This window comes from Phyllobates terribilis, unplaced genomic scaffold (assembly GCF_046119375.1).
Source record: "Phyllobates terribilis strain yellow unplaced genomic scaffold, ASM4611937v1 Scaffold_1__5_contigs__length_1240528914, whole genome shotgun sequence".
Taxonomy (NCBI): Eukaryota; Metazoa; Chordata; class Amphibia; order Anura; family Dendrobatidae; genus Phyllobates; species Phyllobates terribilis.
In genome coordinates this window covers 555586483-555605967 of record NW_027362761.1, presented here as the reverse complement: position 1 = coordinate 555605967, position 19485 = coordinate 555586483, and the positions used below count along the sequence as shown (strand labels likewise).

Sequence of the window (19485 nt, the reverse complement as noted above, 5' to 3'; positions counted from 1 at the left end):
TCCTCCTAATCATTGGCTATATGTTGCATGTCACTGACAAACATTCACCCAACTTCACGTTTTTTCTGTAATGGATGTTGTCCCCTTTTTTAAAAACAGTTTTTCTAATTATAACGACAGGGCTTCTCTTGTGCTGCCCTTATCCACCAGAATTGCCTTTACTTGCCTTTGGCTTGTCCATATTTACAGAATGGCCTGTATATTATCAAAGTCTCACTTTTATTAAAGGGACTGTCAGCACAGAATGACTGTTCAAACCAAGCAAGGGCCAAACTTTTAAGTACACCTTCCCACCTACTTGTTTTCCTCAAGCTCCACCTCCCTCCTCTTTGATTGACAGCTCTGACTTTATGAAGTCAGAGAATGGCAGAGATTGATGGAAAACAAGCAGGGGGGGGGGGGAGGTGAACTTAAATCTTTGGACCCTATCTGCAGGTAAATACAGTTTTAAATATACATGGTTTTCTAATTGGAATTGGCGGCAGGGAGAAAATGAAATTCTATTCTCCCTGCAGCTGCTCTTTTCCCTTCGCTTCTTGATTGACATCCTGCTGTGCATCTTGTGTGTGGAGCTGGATGTCAACCCACGAGCAGGTGGAAGGAATATAGAGCGCTCACTTCGAGCTGAGTGCTGACTGTTCACAACCACCATTGCCACCCCGATGACTGGAAGCGAGCAGCTGTAAGGAGGGTGTAACTTCATTTTCACCCTGCGTTTGCACCTCCAATTAGAACGCAACATATGCCTGCAGATTACCTTTATGGCTGCAGGTATGTTTTTTTTTTTTTTTTTGCTGGAAGGCTCGTTTTTATGATTTACCCTATTTTTAGGCTGTGAAAGTTTTTTTTTTTCCCAAGATGATACAATTTTTTAATGTTACAACAGCTTGCTCAGCCTACAACTATTCCACCTGACCTGCCCATAAATTTCCACAATGGCCACGGCTGAGCGTGCATGTATTCTGAATGTGGAGAGGTTAATAAGCCGGTGCCAAACCGCTCTTTAAATGATTACTGCCCCCAGGGAACAAAAAGATCAGGTATTTATTCTCTGTGTCATCTATCGGGGAAGTGTCGGGGAGGACTCCATGAACTTAGAAGATAGAGGCCAGTTTCTCTAATGTAAATGGCTACCTTCAGATGGTTTTTGCATTTCACCTAAATGGATCAAGGGTAATTAAAGAAAAAAATACTCAATAACTTCACATATTTAGGAAAACAGCTTTGTCTTGGTCAACTGAGAATGTTTTATCCGTGATAAGGGAAAGAAAAACTTGGCAAAGCATTGCACGTTGTCCAGCAGGAGCGTGTAAATTTCCTTGTCTGCATAATCTTTCATGTGGTCAATGCTGAAAACATTGACGGGAAATAATGATCGTGCTGGATGGCAAAGAGTTCAAGCAGGATAATATTTATGAGCAAATAAGCTGGAACATAAACGTATTCTGAGATCCAGATAAAGAATACAGTAAAGAAGCCAAGAAGTAAAAATGAAATGGGATTAGGTGCATAATAAAACTACGGGCATCGTACATTTATGGCCACTGAATAAATCCTTTAAAGGCAGTATTCCACCGTTCCATTAATCTCGAATAACAATCTGCTATAGGCATCAGGAAGACAGCTATACACTGGTTACCCCCTAGCTTTCCTAAAACTGATGAAAGTTCTAGCTATGGCTGCATATTGGATAGGTTGGGTGTTACTTGAAATGCCATCACTGAGTTCCTATTTGCGCATTTCTGTCTATAGTCGTAAGTTCAATTCCTTTCATATTGAGCGTGATCAATGAGTGGAACATGCGGCCACGAGAGGTGGCGAGTTAGCCTTCAATGGACTCTTCAAACAGAGGCTGGACAGACATCTGTCTGAGATGGTTTAGTGAATCCTGCATTGAGCAGGGGGTTGGACATGATGACCCTGGAGGTCCCTTTCAACTCTACCTTTCTATGTTCATGTTACTCAATTTGGGCCAAGCATAATGGCCCCGATTCATCTAACAGTTTTCACCAGAATTCTAGTGCAAAACTATTTGAAAAAAAGCAAATTTTTTTTGGCCACAAATCTTCACATTTTGACTCCAACCTTTTTAAAGATGAGCAGAACTTAGCAAGGAAAACATTTGGCCAAGCACAGCCGACAAATTCACCATAATTTATACCAAAAGAGAGGGGTAAATTACGACAGAACTGTACTCTAGTCCAAGACGAGAGGAGGACATGTTTTATCATGGTTGTGCAAGCTCTTAAAGAAATGTCCACTGGAATACTACGGAACAATTTCATTAAGACTGGTGTGTAAAACACCAAGGTAACTTACCAATTTTTCCTGAACCCATGACAGCACACCTTGAGAGAGGGATCCGCCCCACCAAGGACAGGAAGCAGTCTGAAATAAAAGGGCGGTACCTCTCCCTCGCTTCAGTTGATTACAGAACATTGAAAGGACCTCCAGAAAAGGTTAGACACATAACCAACACCTACAATATTATAATAAATATATATATCTCCCAAAACGTAAAGTGCTCACCAGGGTGTGAGAAAGACAGGGGGGGGGGGGGGGGGGGACTACAGGTGCTGTCATGGGTTCAGGAAAAACCGGCTACCGGTAAGTAACCTTGGTGTTTTGCCCTCACCCATGACAGCACACCTTGAGAGAATTTTGGAGAATATGAGCACCCTATGGAGGGACCACCGCCTGAAGTACCCTCCTCCCAAAGGTGAGGTCAGAGGAGGATAGACCCAACCTATAGTGCTTGTAGAAGATGGATGGTGCAGACCAAGTAGCACCATATCTGGTCAAATGAGACATCCGCTCTCTCTGCCCAGGACGTCGCTACAGCTCTGGTGGAATGAGCTTTAATACCGTCCGGTGCCAGAACAGCTGTAGATATGCAAGCTAGACAAATGGCCTCCCTAAGCCACCTAGAAATAGTTCCCTTTGACACCCCGTGACCTTTCCTACTCCCCTGAAAGGCCAGAAACAAGGAGTGGTCCTTCCTCCACTGACTAGTCATATCTGTGTACTGTAGTAAAGCCCTTCTAACATCTAGATTGTGGAATCTAACCTCCCCGGGTTTTCTTGGGTTACAGCAGAATGAGGGAAGCACAATCTATTGATTACAGTGGAATCTGGAAACTTCTTTTGGAATGTATGCTGGATCTGTACGTAGGACGACCAGGTCATCATGAATTTGGGTGTATGGGGGATCGACAGAAAGGGCCTACGGGCCGATGTTAGGGCCAATAGGACAATGGTTTTGAGGGTGAGGAGCTTTGGAGAGATAACCTGCAGGGGTTCAAATGGGTTACCAGAGAGTGCGTTTAAAACCAAATTCAGGTCCCAGGGAGGAACTCAGAGCCCGAACTGGCTTAGCTCTGGAACAGGATTTAATGAATCTAGAGACCCACCCGTTCCCTGCCAGGATAGAAATATAGGGCAGACACCTGAACTTTAAGTGTTCCCGTAGCTAACCCCAAGTCACATCCCTTCTGTAAAAACTCTAGGAAAATCTTTAATTGGAGGTTTATCCGACAATGGGGAGTCTATAAAATCCAGGAATTTTCCCCAGATTCTGCTATAAATCTTGTTATGGGCTTCCTACTACCTACCCAATAGGGTGGAAACTGGGCCCGGTGAAAACCCCCTATTCCTCAGTAACATCCTCTCAAATTCCAAGCAGCCAGATGGAAACCTTTGGCTTGTGCATGGAACATCGCCCCCTGGATGAGAAGGTCTGGCAGAACCCAGGGATCCGAGAGACATTAGATGAAGTAGGGAGACCCAGGGTCTTTTTGGCCAAAAGGGGGCTACCAGAATTATCCTTGCCCCCTCCTGAATTTTCCTCACAACTGCCGGGATCATTACTATCGGTGGAAAAGCATAGGCCCTCCTGAACTTCCAAGGTACCTGGAGAGCGTCTACAACATAGGGATTCTCTGTTGGAATCTAGTGAACAGAAATTCTCCACCTTCCTGTTCGCCCTGGTGGCGAACAAATCTATGTCCGATGACCCCCATAATTGGATAATCTGCTGGAAGACTATCGGGTTTAGAGCCCACTCTCCCTGTCTTAGAGTGTGGCAACTGAGAAAATCTGCCCTTGAATTCTCCACCCCCCAGATGTAAAGAGCACTGAGGGATGGGAGATGCTGTTCTGCTAGCTGCAGGATTCTGCTTGCCACTACCATCAGGGAGCGTGATCTTGTTCCACCCTGGTGATTTATATAAGCCACTGTCATCTGATTGTCGGACCTAATCTGGACATGGTGACCCTGTATGTGGGGAAGGAAGCCTATCAGGGTTTTCTCCACTGGCAAAAGCTCTTTTAGGTTCGATGTCCCTATTTCGTGACGCAACCAGAGCCCCTGAACCGAGAGATCTGCTAGATGACCCCCCAAGCCAGAGCCACTTGCACCTGTTGTAATTGTATGGTCGACTGGTCTGGAGCACTGCAAGCCTGAGGTCAGATTCTCCCCGTTTGTCCACCATGAGAGGGAGTCTACCGTCTCTAGGGAAAGAGATGGTCCTCTTTCTAAATGTCCGTTGATGGATTTTTGCGCTGACAGGACATCCCACTGAAGAAGCCTCATATGACCTTGGGCCCATTTGACCGCTGGGAGACAGGATGTCATGGAACCCTTGAGACCAAGCTGATTATTTTGCAAACCTTGTCCTCCGGAAGGAAGCATGCTTGGAGTTGGGAATTTAGGGTCAAGTCCAGAAAGATCCGAGTCCTTGAGGGGAATAGTTTTGATTTTTGAATATTTATCAACCATCCTAGCTGATGTAAGGCTGTCCTGACCTCTAAAAGTTGAGGAACAGTGGTCTTCTGATTTCCCTATTACCAGAAAGTCGTCTAAACAGGGAACAATCACCACGTTTTTGATTCGGAGAAAAGCGGTCACCTCCGCTATAACCTTTGTAAACACTCTCGGTGCTATAGAGAGTCCAAAGGGTAGGGCAGTAAATTGGAAATGCCTCAATTCTCCATGGATGAATAGGGCTACCCTCAGGTATTTCTGGTAGTCTGGATGGATTGGGACGCGATAATAGGCATTTTTTAGGTCGATAACTGCCATTAAACAATTGTGGTGTAGAAGTTTTATTGCAGAGTTCACCGATTCCATCTTGAAAGTCTGGTTCTCTATCAGCTGATTTAGACTTTTGGAGGTTGATAATGGTCCTTAAGGACCCATTTGTTTTTTTTTTATCACAAATAGGGGGGAATAAAATCCCCTTCCCCTTTGTGAATCCGGAACTTCGTGAAGGACCCGCTTGTTGACTAAATCTCGCACCTCCGACTGTAGGGCTATCTGCTCCTCCCTGGACTTCCTCTTGGAGGTGATCATGAAGGTTCGGTGAGGTATTTGACTTAAGCGTATCTTTAGGCCATTCTTTATGGACACTCAACACCCAGGGATTTGAAGTAATGGCTTCCCAAGCTGGGATAAAATGGGAAAGCTTTCCCCCGACCTCTAGCCCTGAGTCATTGGGAAGATTTTTTGGTACTGGGAGGATGGCCCCCCAAACATGTAACCAGAGTCTTTTTTAGATCTGGGCTCCCATCTTTTCCCTTCTCCCAGAGGGCGACCCCGGTTAAATCTTTTCCTCCAAAAGTAGGACCTTTTTGTGAACCCTGGGAAACCTCTCTTCCTGTCGCCAGCCTTCTCCAAAAGCTCATCCAGTTTTTGGCCAAACAAGAGTTTACCATCACAAGGAAGGGAACATAGTTTATCTTTAGACTGCAGGTCTTCTGGGCAACCCTTGAGCCACAGGGCCAGTCTAGCAGCATTAGATAAGTTTGCAGACCTGGCAGCGAGTTTAACCGAATCCGCTGAGGAGTCCACAATGAAAGAGGACGCTGCCTGTAGTAAAGGTAGATTGCAGAGGACTTTATCTCTGGATAACTTTTTATCCTTGAGCTGGTCTCCTAATTGTTGAAGCCACAACATGAGTGACCTGGCGACACAAGTGCCTGCTACCGCTGGTTTCAGGCCCCCTGCCGCCGCTTCCCAGGTGTGACGCAGGAAGGAGTCTGCCTTCTTATCTAGAGCATCCTTTAGACTGCCCGAATCTACCAGGGGTAGGGACGATTTTTTGGATGATTGAGCGACAGACACGTCAACTTTAGAAATTTTATCCCAGGACCCAGAGACACTATCCTCGAAGGGGTACCTTCTTTTAGAGGATGAGGATAACACTCCCGATTTCTCCATTCCCGGTCTATAAGGGTCTGAATTTTAGGATTCACTGGAAAGGAGCGTCTCTTTTTTTCCCTCCAGGCCTGCGAACATAATGTCTTCCAGGGACCTGGCTGCCTTCTCCTCCCTCAACCCCATGGTTGATCTGACAGCTCTGACAAACTTGTCTGTACCCTCAATAGGGAAACAGGGCCTACCACTGTCTGATGAAGAGGAGGATGATGAATTACTGAGGCATGGATCCTCCCGACTGGGAGGATGAATCATAGTCGGAGGAGATATCCTTCTGGATGACCCTGAAGCGTCCGACACCTTACTTCTCCTGATGCTGCTACAGTTACTGGACCAGCTGTCCGTGTGAGAGGCGTCCAACTGCTTCTTCCACTGGCGTTGCTGAATTGGAGGGGTCAGCTGCTGCTCCTGGCTGTCCTGGTGTGCCATTGCTGCTATACCACAAGCACGAGTATAGGCAGCGTTTGACCAGGATAACCCCCCCACCTAAAATAGGGCACATCCGGAACCTCCTCCGGTTCAGGTGTCCTCCCCCCTCCTGACGCCCGCCGGCCGAGGTTTCAAAAGCCGGCCAGCAAGCGCTTACAGGGCGCCGCCATGATGGATCCGGGTGCCGCCACCCGGAAGATGCCGCTCCCGGCGTGCGGCCAGCCAGGAGCCTGCGGCAGGGAGAGGACAGCGCAGCGGTCTGCGGGGAGCCGGAGCCCTCCTCACCACCTGCGCATGCTCAGACATGGCTCCAGGGAACAGAGGATGGCGCTTCTGGAACATGGAACTCTGTTCACAGGCTGGCGCCCGCTCTTCCACACCGGAATGAATAACTTCTTTCCCTATCAGTATGTCTTTGGAGTGTGGGAGGAAACCGGAGAACACAGAAGAAACCCACGCAAACACGTGGAGAACATACAAACTCCTTGCAGATGTTTTTCCTTGGTGGGATTTGAACCCAGGACCCCAGCGCTGCAAGGCTGCAGAGCTAACCACTGTGCCACCCATGATATTGGACAATAGATGACAAACTGTGTATGCAAAAATCTCCCATCAAAATCAGGGATGTCAAACTCAAACACACAGAGGGACAAAATGAAAAACTTGAACAAAGCCAGGGGCAAACCAGTATACAGAATAATGGGCCCCACATAGTCCTCCACACAGCAGAATAATGGGCCCCACATAATCCTCCACAGAGCAGTATAATGGGCCCCACATAGTCCTCCACACAGCAGAATAATGGGCCCCACAGTCCTCCACACAGAATAATGACCCCCATATAGTCCGCCATACAGAATAATGGCCCCACATAGGGGTGGTAGTTCTGGTATCGGGGGCCAAATATAACCACCCCGGAATTTGACGTGTGAGCTAAATCGATGCATCTCAAACTCCAGTTCTTACGGCCCCACAACAGATCATGTTTTCAGGATTCCCTTAGTATTGGTGATGGCATTATCATCAAGGCATCAGACATTGACACAGGTTATCTAACCTGTGAAATACTAAGGAAAACCTGAAAACATGATCCGTTGGGAGACGTCGAGGGCTGGAGTTCCGCGGCCTTATAGATTTAGATCAGTGTTACCCAAACTTGAGTCCTCAAGACCCCCAACAAATCATGTTTTTAGGATTTCCTTAGTATTGCACAGGTGATGGAATTATTAAGGCATTACTCATTGCCACAGGCTCTCTGACCTGTGCAATACTAAGGAAATAATGAAAACATGATCTGTTGGGGGGGCTGTGAGGACTGGGTTTGGGAAACACTGATTTACATCGATTCCCAGAGGGAGCAACCCTTCCACCAACATTAGTAGCAAAATAAAGACTTCTCTTACCACTAAAGCCCTCCATACAATTCCTTTCATTGACAGAATGGCGTTTTAGACAATTGTTGAGCCGTCGGCTATCTCAGCTGGTTTTCCCATACCCAGGAGCACTTGTTGTGTTGAGAGTTTTATTCTTTATATAGAGAGCCGCTGCCAGATGTCAGGCAATGTCTTATCTCCGGCTAACAAAAATATCAGTAGAGAACAAAAATAGAAACAGACATGCTGGATGGATTTCTTCCCGACAATAAATTTACCGGGGCTCACATACTCATTAGCCTGTCGGCCAAACCTGTAGATATCGGCAGGTTCAGCCGTCAATGATCTAAGTGTGTATGTGGGGTCTTTAGAGTCTCCCTGAGTAGGAGAGGTCGGTGGCCAGATATTCTACCATTGTCATCAAGCTTGTGCATTTTCTCCCACTCTCTATCCATCAATATATGGACTGGATAACATTGTGTAACTAAAAATTTCCCTAGGGAATTAAAAAATATCCAAAAAGAAAAAGTACTGGTGACTCCAACCAATTTAATTGTGTATAACAGCGTTTCATGAATTATGCTGGTGAAAGCCAAATGACAATCTATTGACCGTTGACTTTATTGTGCATGAAGAGGTAACCGTTGGACCACCAGTTGACCTCTGGTTACCTGCTTCCATCCACTGTGTGTCTATTGAAGAAGCCGCTACACCTGAGATTACTACTGCTAGAGTAATGTCAGGAGTTTCAGACCTTTCAAATTGCTATAATCACCAATCATCCTCTCGAATGAGTCTATGGACTCATTCTCTGAGAATCTATTTAGAATCCATTGCATTACACAAATTAAATCCTAGCTTGAGCAGCTGATAAATCCATTTTCCTTTGGAAAAAAACTCAGTCAACCACTAGTCTTCTACTGGAGATTTATAGCAAACAAGACAGAAGACACAGAAGACAGTCCGGAATAAAGATTATAGACCGGAAACGTCGAGAGAGCGCAGAGCACAGCTTCAATCAGGGGTTATATTTCTAGGATTATAAAGTCAGACATCCAAGGCAGCCTCATCTACGAGTTAATGTATGTTTGTGGTTTGGGAATGAGAAGACTGAGGTTTGAGGTTGTCGTCCATGTGAAAAAAACAGGAAGCAAAAATAAATTGCGTAACTACTTTGTTGAGAGCTGAACTTCTAGCAGCATCTTCTACTTTTGTTCTCATAATGCATCAAGAGCTTAACATTTTCGCCCGATTTGAGTTTTCGGATTGGTTACAGGTATTAATGTTAGGATGTATTAGCTTACAGTAGCTCTTTATTACCCATTATATAAACAAGACAACGATCATCTCAGACTACTTAGACATTGTACAGATCCCTAACAACCACAAAAGGAGAACCAATACTCTTAACATAATGTAGATTACTACTTTAGAAAATAAACTTAAAAAAAATAAAAACCTGTTCATACACACAATTTGTTGAACAAGCTTAGGTTTCTTTTTTTGATTTTTTACAGAAACAATGAATAATTAGAGATGAGTGGATCTTTAAAGGGAGCCTGTCAGGTCCCTCATGCCTCCGGAACCACCATGAATTGTGTCTACATATCTAAATACCCTGCTTAACAGTCCCTTTATTTCATTAAATGCAAACAAATCTTTAGAAAAAGTATTTCTAAAGTCAGTTTATGATATGTAAGTGAAGCCTACCACTAGTCGATGTGGCGTTAGTGTCCCCAGCCTACTCGGCCTACTTAGCATGTTATCACACCCCTGTGGGCGTGATAACATGACTTACAATTGCAGGCATCATTGCCAGCACCACACAAACCTCGCAGCTTCTTTCCCTCACTACGTTGAGCCTCCGAAGTCGGGTGTACACGTCCCGGATTCAGAGATGCGCACTGTGCATGATCGGAAGTCTACTGCACTTCCGATCATGCGCAGTGCGCGCCTCTGTGAAGACAGGATGCATACACCCAGCTTCAGAGGCTCAATGTAGCTTGGGAAAGCAGCACTGTCGATGATGCTGGCTCTTGTAAGCCATGTTAACATGCCCACAGGGGTGTGATAACATGTTAAGTGGGCCAACTTAGTCTGGTGACACTAACGCCCAATCGACTAGTCAAAGGCTTCATTTACACATCATAAACAGACTTTAGAAATACTTTTTCTAAAGATCTGTTAGTGTGTTTTACACAATAAAGGGACTGTTAAGCAAGGATCTATATATTTTTTTAATGTGTAGAAAGAAGCAACATGTTCATTCTTGACTTTTTGCTTGAAAAAAAAAAACTTCAATTATTACTGTCTTATATTTGAAGAGGATTTTCAAAATACACACAAAAAAAAATCTGTCTGAACACACACCAAATGCATACAGATAAAATTGCTAATTATATATATATTATATATATATATTATATATATATTATATATATATTATATATATATATATATATTATATATATATATATATATATATTATATATATATATATATATATATATAAGCTTGAAAACATTAAGAATGCTTTGCTTTGAAGTGTTTTTTTTTTTTTTAAAAAAAAGCATTTGACATGGATTTTTTCAGCCAGAAAAATCAATGGAAAAAACTGCTGAAAATACTTTTAAGGCAGCACTCCATGGGAAGAAAAAAAAAAAGTTTGGAGGAATCTTTGGTTCGTCTACATTCTAGAAGTCAATTTTCTATTAAATGAGTCTCCAAAATAGAACTATTTTGCATACTCCGGTCCTCGCTCCGCCTGTACCAGTCGCTGTCACATTGTGTTCAAGATTATTGAAATTGTTCTTGTATTATACCCCCTTTTTCACATGTAAAGCGCCATGGAATAAATGGCGCTATAATAATAAATAATAATAATAATAATACTCCGTGTTAGGGAGTCTCCAAATTCTTCCATAAGAACCAGCACTCGAGCAATGCAATGAAAGAAGCGTAACAGGAGGAGAACATTAGAATCCAAGAGTTAAGACTCCCATACACATTAAACTAATGTTGGCCAAACCAACTGATATCAATGAGTTGGGATGACACTAATATCTAAGGTGGTGCCAGATAATTGAAGGTAATGGGAGAGGTTGATCAGGAATGTCCGATTTTAGCAGAGATGTTTGTTGGCAGTGCTCATGTGTATGAGGGAACTGGACAAGATGATTGTTGGCGGAACGATATTTTGGCCAGCAGCCATCTAATGTTCTAATGTATGTGGCCTGCTTTAGGGTACATTTACACTGAAAGATTATCACAAACAAGTGTTTCTAAGAATGCTTGTTTCCCAATAATCTAAACATGCTGCCAATAACCTGAGTATTTGTCAGGTGAAATGATCTTTAATGGGATTGTCCACAATTCGGACAACCTATTCTGAATCCCTGTGTTTCCCCCCAATAAAATAACCTTTATACTAACCTCTGGTGTCATCAAGGACTCTGCCGGGGCTTGCGTGACATTGTTATGTCACGCAATCCCTGGGACCAATCAGTGCTGGCTCCACTCTTTTCCCGTACAGACATTATTGACATCCAGAGGAGGCGAGATGGCAACCACGGTCCTGACGTCCGCCGGATGTTTTGATTTCTCCAACAGCAGGGAGAGTCAGTGCAGACACAACTGGAACAGCGCTGGCACCAGAGAGCAGTGTAGATGTTCTTGTTTTACTGTGGGGAACATAGGGACTCAGAAGGGGTTGCCAAAGCAGTGAACAACCCCTTTAAGCTTGGAGAAAAATGATAGTTCTCAACAGCACATCGTACTGCGGAAAAGAATGGTACAGATCAATCATATTAATGATAATTCTGTGCGAGTGGAAGTGCTGTCGGTCTGACTACACAGGCTATTAAACAACTTCTGATTGGCTTCAATGAAGATAAATCGGCAGTCATTTAACAGGCGCGGTTTGGCCAGTGTTAATGCGCCTCGTTCTTTCTATGGGCTTCCCCCATTTAGAAATCTAAGCCGTTCTAAAACAGTGTGAACAATGCAGCTATAAAAGCTGTAAAACCATGTAAAATAAAGAAATAAAAAGAAATTAGTAGGAGTAGAGCAGAAACGAGCAAGCTATGCATGGTGGATGATAGAATGCACATATTGGTATTGCCCTATAAACTTATCAGCACACTCCCACTCCTAAAGTGTAGTTCCTGTAATGTGTTCATAAAAAGCAATTCTAACCTATAAAATATGTGAACCCACATTATAAAACGTAATTGGTTAGACATAAGGGATATGGACGAGAACTCAAGATTTACTGCATTACTTTATCATGACTTAATTAACTAGATATCCATTTTGGGGGGAGGAGAGATTATTCCATCTAAAAATATATTGGACTTAATATAAAGGATACAAATTGCAAATTCCTTCCACTTTCTGTAGCTTGAATCCAAGAACATGGCCGGGAGAACATTACTCAAGTCCCCAGCTCATTGTTGAACACCAAAGTCCATTTAATTACAGTTTCATTTTCACTGTAGTTTTTAATTAAGAGAACATTTTTTTTTGCCAATAGAAGCAGAGTAATATCTTCACAAAGAGCCATCACACAAGTTGCAATCAGAAAACCAATGAACATTTTAATTGAGCTGACTTTTTTTCCCGAAAAACATTAAACGACTTAAATTAAACATGGCCCTCGCTTTAATTATACTAAAATATAATTATGCCCTAACAGAAAATGTATACATTATTTTAACTATCCCCTACCGAGGACCCTAACCGCAATACATTCTCAGGATTCTTTACTTAATTATGTGCAATTTCTGTAATGTTCCAGCCTAACCCTACACATCTACCCAATCCCTTGGGTCACCGCATGGTCAGCGTGGTGATCACCATCTGTGATAAGGTTTGGTGTAATGTAGTGATCACCCTGCTAGTGGGAGCAGTACATTTCTACCTGTAGAATGATGTAGGCACAGCTAGTACTGCCGGCCTCTCACTGTGAATGATTTAGGTAGATCTCCATTGTGATGGGGAAACAGATAGTACTGGCGCTGGTTTCTAAGTTAATGTACTACAAAAGGACAGATGGTACTGCTGCCCTGTTTTCATCACCCTTTGCCATATTTTGCAGTCCGATCTCTGGCACTACTCTTGCCACCAAAAATAATTGTTACATGGTAGACACGAGCTGTTCAAGTTGCACCACTCCAGTGAGGGAGGGGTTTTGTGGTTTTTTGTTTTTTTTTTACTGCAGAGCTGGAGTGGTGCACCTAACATTATACTTACCACTCGCTTTCTTCAGCTGTTATCAGCGCCGCTACGGTCCCACTCCGCAATCTTGTGACTAACATCCGACTGACCGGAAAGTCAGAGGTAACAGTCACAAACTCTCAATGCAAATCTAAGAGAGCCAGAATGAGGCCCTCATAGATTTGCATTGAAAAGTGATCTCCAGCTAACTCCAGCAAACACTGGAGCGATCCAGCAGGTCAAAAAATGCTGGAGACCGACTGGAGCGGCGCAGATAACACATGAATATGGCAGATGGAAAGTATAAGACTAAGTGCAAGAGCCTTACATTAACGCCACTCCACCACTGCAATAAAACAAAAAATAACGCTGGTGTGGTGCTTTAAGATTCACGGTTGTCCATTTAAAAGGGAGCCTGTCGCCAGGATTAAGGCTCCCAAACGCTTTATCAATGAAGATGTTAGAAATCATTAATTTTGATCTTGTATCTTCTAGCAGATTCAGCATAAGGAAGACACAGATTTAATTGATGTGATGAAACGACAAAGAAGTCACAGGACGGAAATCGGCAAGTGTTACTCCTGGCATCCCTCAGGTTGGCTAGGTCATCCTAAGCCACCTGCACATGAACTGAGGGGAGGTGTAGTAGCCTTAGCTTCCACTTTACAATGTTTATGCTATGACTGGAGGTGGCTTAAGATGACATATCTAGACTATGGGACAGTGATCAAGCCAGGAGCTTGACTGTTTAAAAAATAATATTTAACATCTTGACTTTTCATTGCCGTTCTAGCACAATGCTGGATAGCAGGTTAGTGGTCTTGGGGCAGTCTTACTGACTTAAACATTTGAGAATTTCACTTCTGTTAACACATTATAAAGGGGTTGCCAAAGATTAAACTAAATCTGCCTTTTTTGCCTTCCAGAAATAGTCCTCAAAAACAAGAGTGGACCTATGTCTGGGATTGCATCTCAAACTCATTAAAGTCAAAGAAAATAAGTTGCAAAACCTGAACCAAAACAGTACCACATATAGGTCTAATGCCATTTCCAAAAGAAAAAAGGGTTAAAAAAAAAAAAAAATTTAAAAAAAAATTGTAAAACCGGAGGTGGCAACACAACCTATTGAATCTCCATGTAACGCATTGCTTCTTTGGGTCCTCCATCGGGAATACCAGTGTGTTAGAATTCTACCAATAATGTTTTTTGAACCTGTACGTAAAAAGGTCTACAGATGAACCAGGTCGATGAATTTCCACTTGAAGTGAATATCATTATGATAAAATTTAGTAGTATAAATTTCTTACCTGATCCCGAGTGATCGAAAACACTTCTCTCCTTCTTGTTCATTCGAAATGACTGAATGTCTTTCTCCCTATAGGACCCAAAACCTTCAAATGTCCGTCTTTTATTGCCATTCAAGTCTCCATCTCTCTTATCACTGGATGAGCTCATTTCTACAAAAAGGTCCGAAGAGTCAGATCTGCCAATGCAGTCATTTCCAGAATATCGTTTCAAACAGCTATCAGACTCATTGATTAAGTCACTTTTGTCTTTAGACTGAGTCAAGTGCTGCCCATCTGAAAGAGACAAAGAAGAAAGAGTGTCCACCTCGAAAGAGCTCTTTGGACCTCTTTGTCCAGATTCACTATGCTGGTGTTTCGGCCTCTCTTTGTGTTTGCTTTTTTCACTCACTGTGAAAAGGTCTTTACTAGAGGAGCTAAGCTTATCATTTGCCATGTGGCTTGAAAAGCTTGTGGGCTTGCCTGAAAAGAGACCACTGAAATCACTGTGCCCTCCAAGGATACGGTCATCCTTATGCTTGTGCTTATGTTTGTGTTTCCTTTTGTGAAGTCGGCTGCTTGAGAGACCAACAGCTCCAGTTTTGGAAGGAGTCATGTCACCCAAGCCCATGCCTACTGATGTCGGCAGGTGAACTCCATGTTTTGTTTTATGCTTGGCAACAGTAGACATCTTCATATGAGATGATGTATGAAACTGTGGTGGAGGAACGGAGGGCCTCATAAATGGGGAAGTTGCCCCAAGTGTGTGAGACAGATACAAAGGAGCTGGATACTGACCATAATAACCAAGGTTCATCATAGGCATTGATGTGTAAGGCATTCCATATGGTGCATAGTAACTTCCACTGGGAATAGGGTATCCAAACCCTTGCAAAAAAGGCACCTTTGTCATGGTGTCATTGGTTTTGGCGGGTCTACCACGCTTTTTCTTTGATTTCAAGTCAGAGGTCCGGCGAAGGTAGAGCAATGGGTCATACTGGATATATGGCACTGGGTAATAGTGATCAAAATTAATTCTGAAGATACTGGGATAAGGGTTTTCATGGTAAAATGTATAATTTCTGTGAGAAATTCTAAAGACTTGAAACTTGTTTATGAGGTCTTCAAGATCTGCAAGAAATTGAAGATTGTCCCTATTCGGCAACCCTTTTCTCTTTCTCTTGTGCTTTGGCTTTTTAACACTATCATGGGCGAGGAAATTGTCAACAATGAGATGCTTCTGCCGGTGACCATGCTTGCTCTTTGTGCTGGTTTCAGATGGAGTAACCTCTGGATTGTCCAGAGTACAAAAGTCAAAGGAATACCTTCTACGAGACTCTGAGCTCTTCTCTGCTTGATCAGAAGTGCTGTTGTTGTCTGTCCCAATTCCACTGTCACTAGGGATGGTTTCTTCACTGTGAGACTCACTTATTGGTGACAGTGTGACTTCTTTTAAGGAACTGATCTCACATAGATGAGAAGGCGAGTGAGCCATTAATCTTGGAGGCGACAACTTCCAAGAAGTTCCGTGTATTCCTTTTGGGGTTTTTGTTGGAAGAGCACTGATTGGTTGAAGATTTGGCATAGTTTTTAAATCTGAAAATATTGTATCAGTGCTGGCAGGACTAAGGTTTCCATTAGAACCTAAAAGCTGAGCTGCAAAACTGTGAATAGCTGCTGGTGAAGATGCCACAAATGACTGCAAATTGGAAGGCACTGTTGGGTTTTCGGGCTGGCTAGAAACAGGCCTGGTTTGTTTAATGGCTGTTCTACGTTCAGTTTGTTGGGGAACTTGCTCTGCTCTCGGCTTCCTTCCCCTTTTCTTGCCTATATAAATGGTTCCTCTCTTGCTGACATTAATCTGCTTGCCTAATCTAGCATCAAGGGTTGTGGTTACAGTTGCTATTGCATTTGTTTGTGGCTGAGATTTAGATTTCAAGGCCATGCTGTTTGAGCAAGACAAAATTTGGTTTAAGATATTCTTTCTTTTCAAGGTTTTCATTTTATTAATGGTTCTTATTGTCTTTTTATCCAACATTCCAAGTTTTCCAACTTTTTTGTGAAATTCTATCTCGCCAATGGATTTTTCCATTGAAGGTGTCAACTGGACCAGATCAGCAAGACTATGTCGTCCCTTTCTCTTCTTCATGCCAGGAAATTCACGGTTAATGGGACTTACTGGACTAGTCGATGTTCCTTCATGTATTGTCTCCACAGTTAATAACGGTTGTTTCTTTGGTCTACCCCTCTTCTTCTTCACTGGTGTAATCACTGTAAGGCTATCTGTATTAGTGTATAGAGGGCTTGAGGGGGTTATTGGGTAAGCAGAGGGAGGATCAACTACAATTTTTTCAGAGAGGGAAGCAGAGTTTTCATGAGGAGTGTTATTCTTAGGTTTACAATTTGTCCATCTTTTCTTCGCTGCAAATTTAGGATGCTGTAAGTCTGACACTTTAGACCGAACATTCTCAAGAGTGGCTTTAGACACAGGTGGAGTAGAAGATTTTTGTAGACGGGTCAAGCTGTTTACAAAAGTTTTTCCAATGCCTTCATTTACTTCTGACAATTTGGATACCAGTTCATGAGCACTGACTCTACTTTGCTTGATTACTTTGTTTTCCTTCTTATTACCTTGGGGTTGTGAATTGTTCTGATTGACTATTTCATTAATCATTAAGCATCCCGAAGGCTGGTCTGAATCAGGGGCCTTTTTGTCTATGGCTGGCTTCAAAGAAGTTTTTTTCTTGCGTTTATTAACTGGTAGATCCACTGCTGTTGATTTCACTGGAATCATGATGCGCATGCGGCTTGAATCACTCTCATTTGGCCCAGAAGTCAATTCTTGCTGCTGTTGTATAGCCGGAACATTCTCATTATCCTTCTTAATTTCCACAGCATCATTTTTGGGGTCTAGTGCTTTTGGACTACTTTTTGCCCGCTCTGTCTCTTGCACCTGTACGGGTTGACTTGACTCCTTTTTGCCAGATTTCTTTTTTGCATTGCCAAGTGGTTGTTCTGGTGATTCAGATGAACCACCTTTTTGGTCCTCTAACTTTGAAAGCTCTTTACTCTCATTGTTAGAAGCTGATAGAACATTGCTGCTACCACCATTTGGTGAGGAAGCCAAACTGTTATTAACACCTTCCTTTGAAGCAGAGTTTTGACTCCAAGAACTCCCCATGCCAGATTTCTTAGTTTGAGATTTGAGAAATGGAGGAGCCATTTCTGGCTTGGGACTCTGGGTGACAATGGGCGAGTCTTTTTTGCCAGGTTCTGCATTCAGGAATCCGCTCTGTGCTGAAGGGCTGGAGTCAGATTTTGGTGACCAGTCAAGATGATTCTGGTTACTTTTCTGCTGGTGCTTTGGTTTTAAGGTGTTACTGGTGATGTCTGGAGGAACGCTGGAGTTGTAATGAGAGCCTGGATGTTTCGGAAACTTCTCATGCACCTAAAAAAAAAGGAAAAGAGGAATCTCATTAGTCCTTTTGTACAATAGCAAGGATGCTAGAACACATTACTTTAGCAAAATTATTACGTCGTTTATTACTATATATCTTTCTGGTGCCCTGACTTCAAATGTATCAGTACTTTTTATGTGAAATTATGAAAGCTGTTAACAATTCATGCCAAATTTTCTGAAAACTGGATGATGAGCAATATGGCTGCAAGTTCGTAAAGAAGCGATTATGATCCTTCAGGCTAGAAATCAATCTTGTAGAAGCTTTAAGGGCAGCCATATTGTCTGCCACATCAGAAATCAGGATAAGCCGAATTTCATTTTTTTTTTTTTTTTTAAAGTCTCAACCTTTCTGAAGAATTCTGGGGTACCTTTTCCTAAGACTTTCAAATGTTGCTACAGAGGTTCCTCCTGGAAATATATGAATAAATTAACAATTAGATGTTTCCATTTTCCTTGTTAACGCGGTTGGTTTCTGCACAAACTTACATGGTCACCGCTAATTGGACATTGTAGGAACATGCCCAAGTAACAAATATAATAGTAACACCCAGTTGTTGATTTATGCATACGTTTTGCTAGGAGAAATAATAGAGAAAGGGCACGATTTTAAGACATTTGCACAAGAATTGTTAAAAAAGGGAATGTTAGCCAGGCAACTCAACGGCTGACATGTCCTGTCTTGGCCCAAGGATCGTCCGAGTTTAAATTTGTGCAGGTAGAAATTACTGATATATATCAAAGCTTCATAGTCCGTATGGAGAGAACAAGACAGTACACTCAAATACAAGAAGTTTGGTTTCGAACCCTACAATCCCTTTGGTCAATATTTTAATTTCAGAATCTACTTTAATTTTTCAGAAGGAAACATATTTAGCACTCGATAACAGATTACAAGAGATAAAAATCCCAGCAGGTCGCAGGCTTCTTGCTCATATTACATGCCACCCGAGACACGACCAAGTTCTTCTCAGTTCTAAGTCCCCTTACAGATTTATAGGCACAGTTGAAAAGTAATTATTGCTGTCTAATTAAAGATGATAAGTATTAATCACACAGATTTAACCTATTATATACTGCTGCAATTAATCTCTAGGACGACGCTAACACAGATTTTAATACGTCTTTATATTTTGCACTCATAAAAACTAAGTCATTTGGCGGATCGGTTAATTTACTCAAGTTATGGAGCTGGAGAAGGCAAAGTAGCTACAGATTTATAATCTTGGAAAAAAATCTTCCTCGATTGAGACTTGGGTGCATAGTGTCCCGTAAAGATACGACTTCAATGGTTTTAACGTTCTACTCTTAATCATATATGGTAAACCTGAACTTAAGGATAAACCAAAATTTTACTTTGGGATCCCAACCAAAAAAAAAAAAAAAAGCTTAGATTAAGTTATGTGCATGAGAACCAGCAATAAATTCTCAAGAACTGCTTTAGGTTGGGTTCAGACAGCCAAATCAAAAAAACAGGCCGGTCATGTGTGTCAGATGGGTGTCTCAGTTTGGACA

General features: G+C 42.6%; 1 protein-coding gene across 1 annotated transcript in view; it reads right to left on the bottom strand.

Annotated features, from left to right (window-relative positions):
- The window catches only part of SETBP1 (SET binding protein 1), a 187166-nt gene that overhangs the window by 35187 nt on the left and 132494 nt on the right, over positions 1-19485 (bottom strand). The window contains exon 3 of the mRNA XM_073680450.1: positions 14538-17961. Coding sequence (XP_073536551.1) covers positions 14538-17961 — 3424 coding nt within the window. The remainder of the gene's footprint in view (positions 1-14537; positions 17962-19485) is intronic.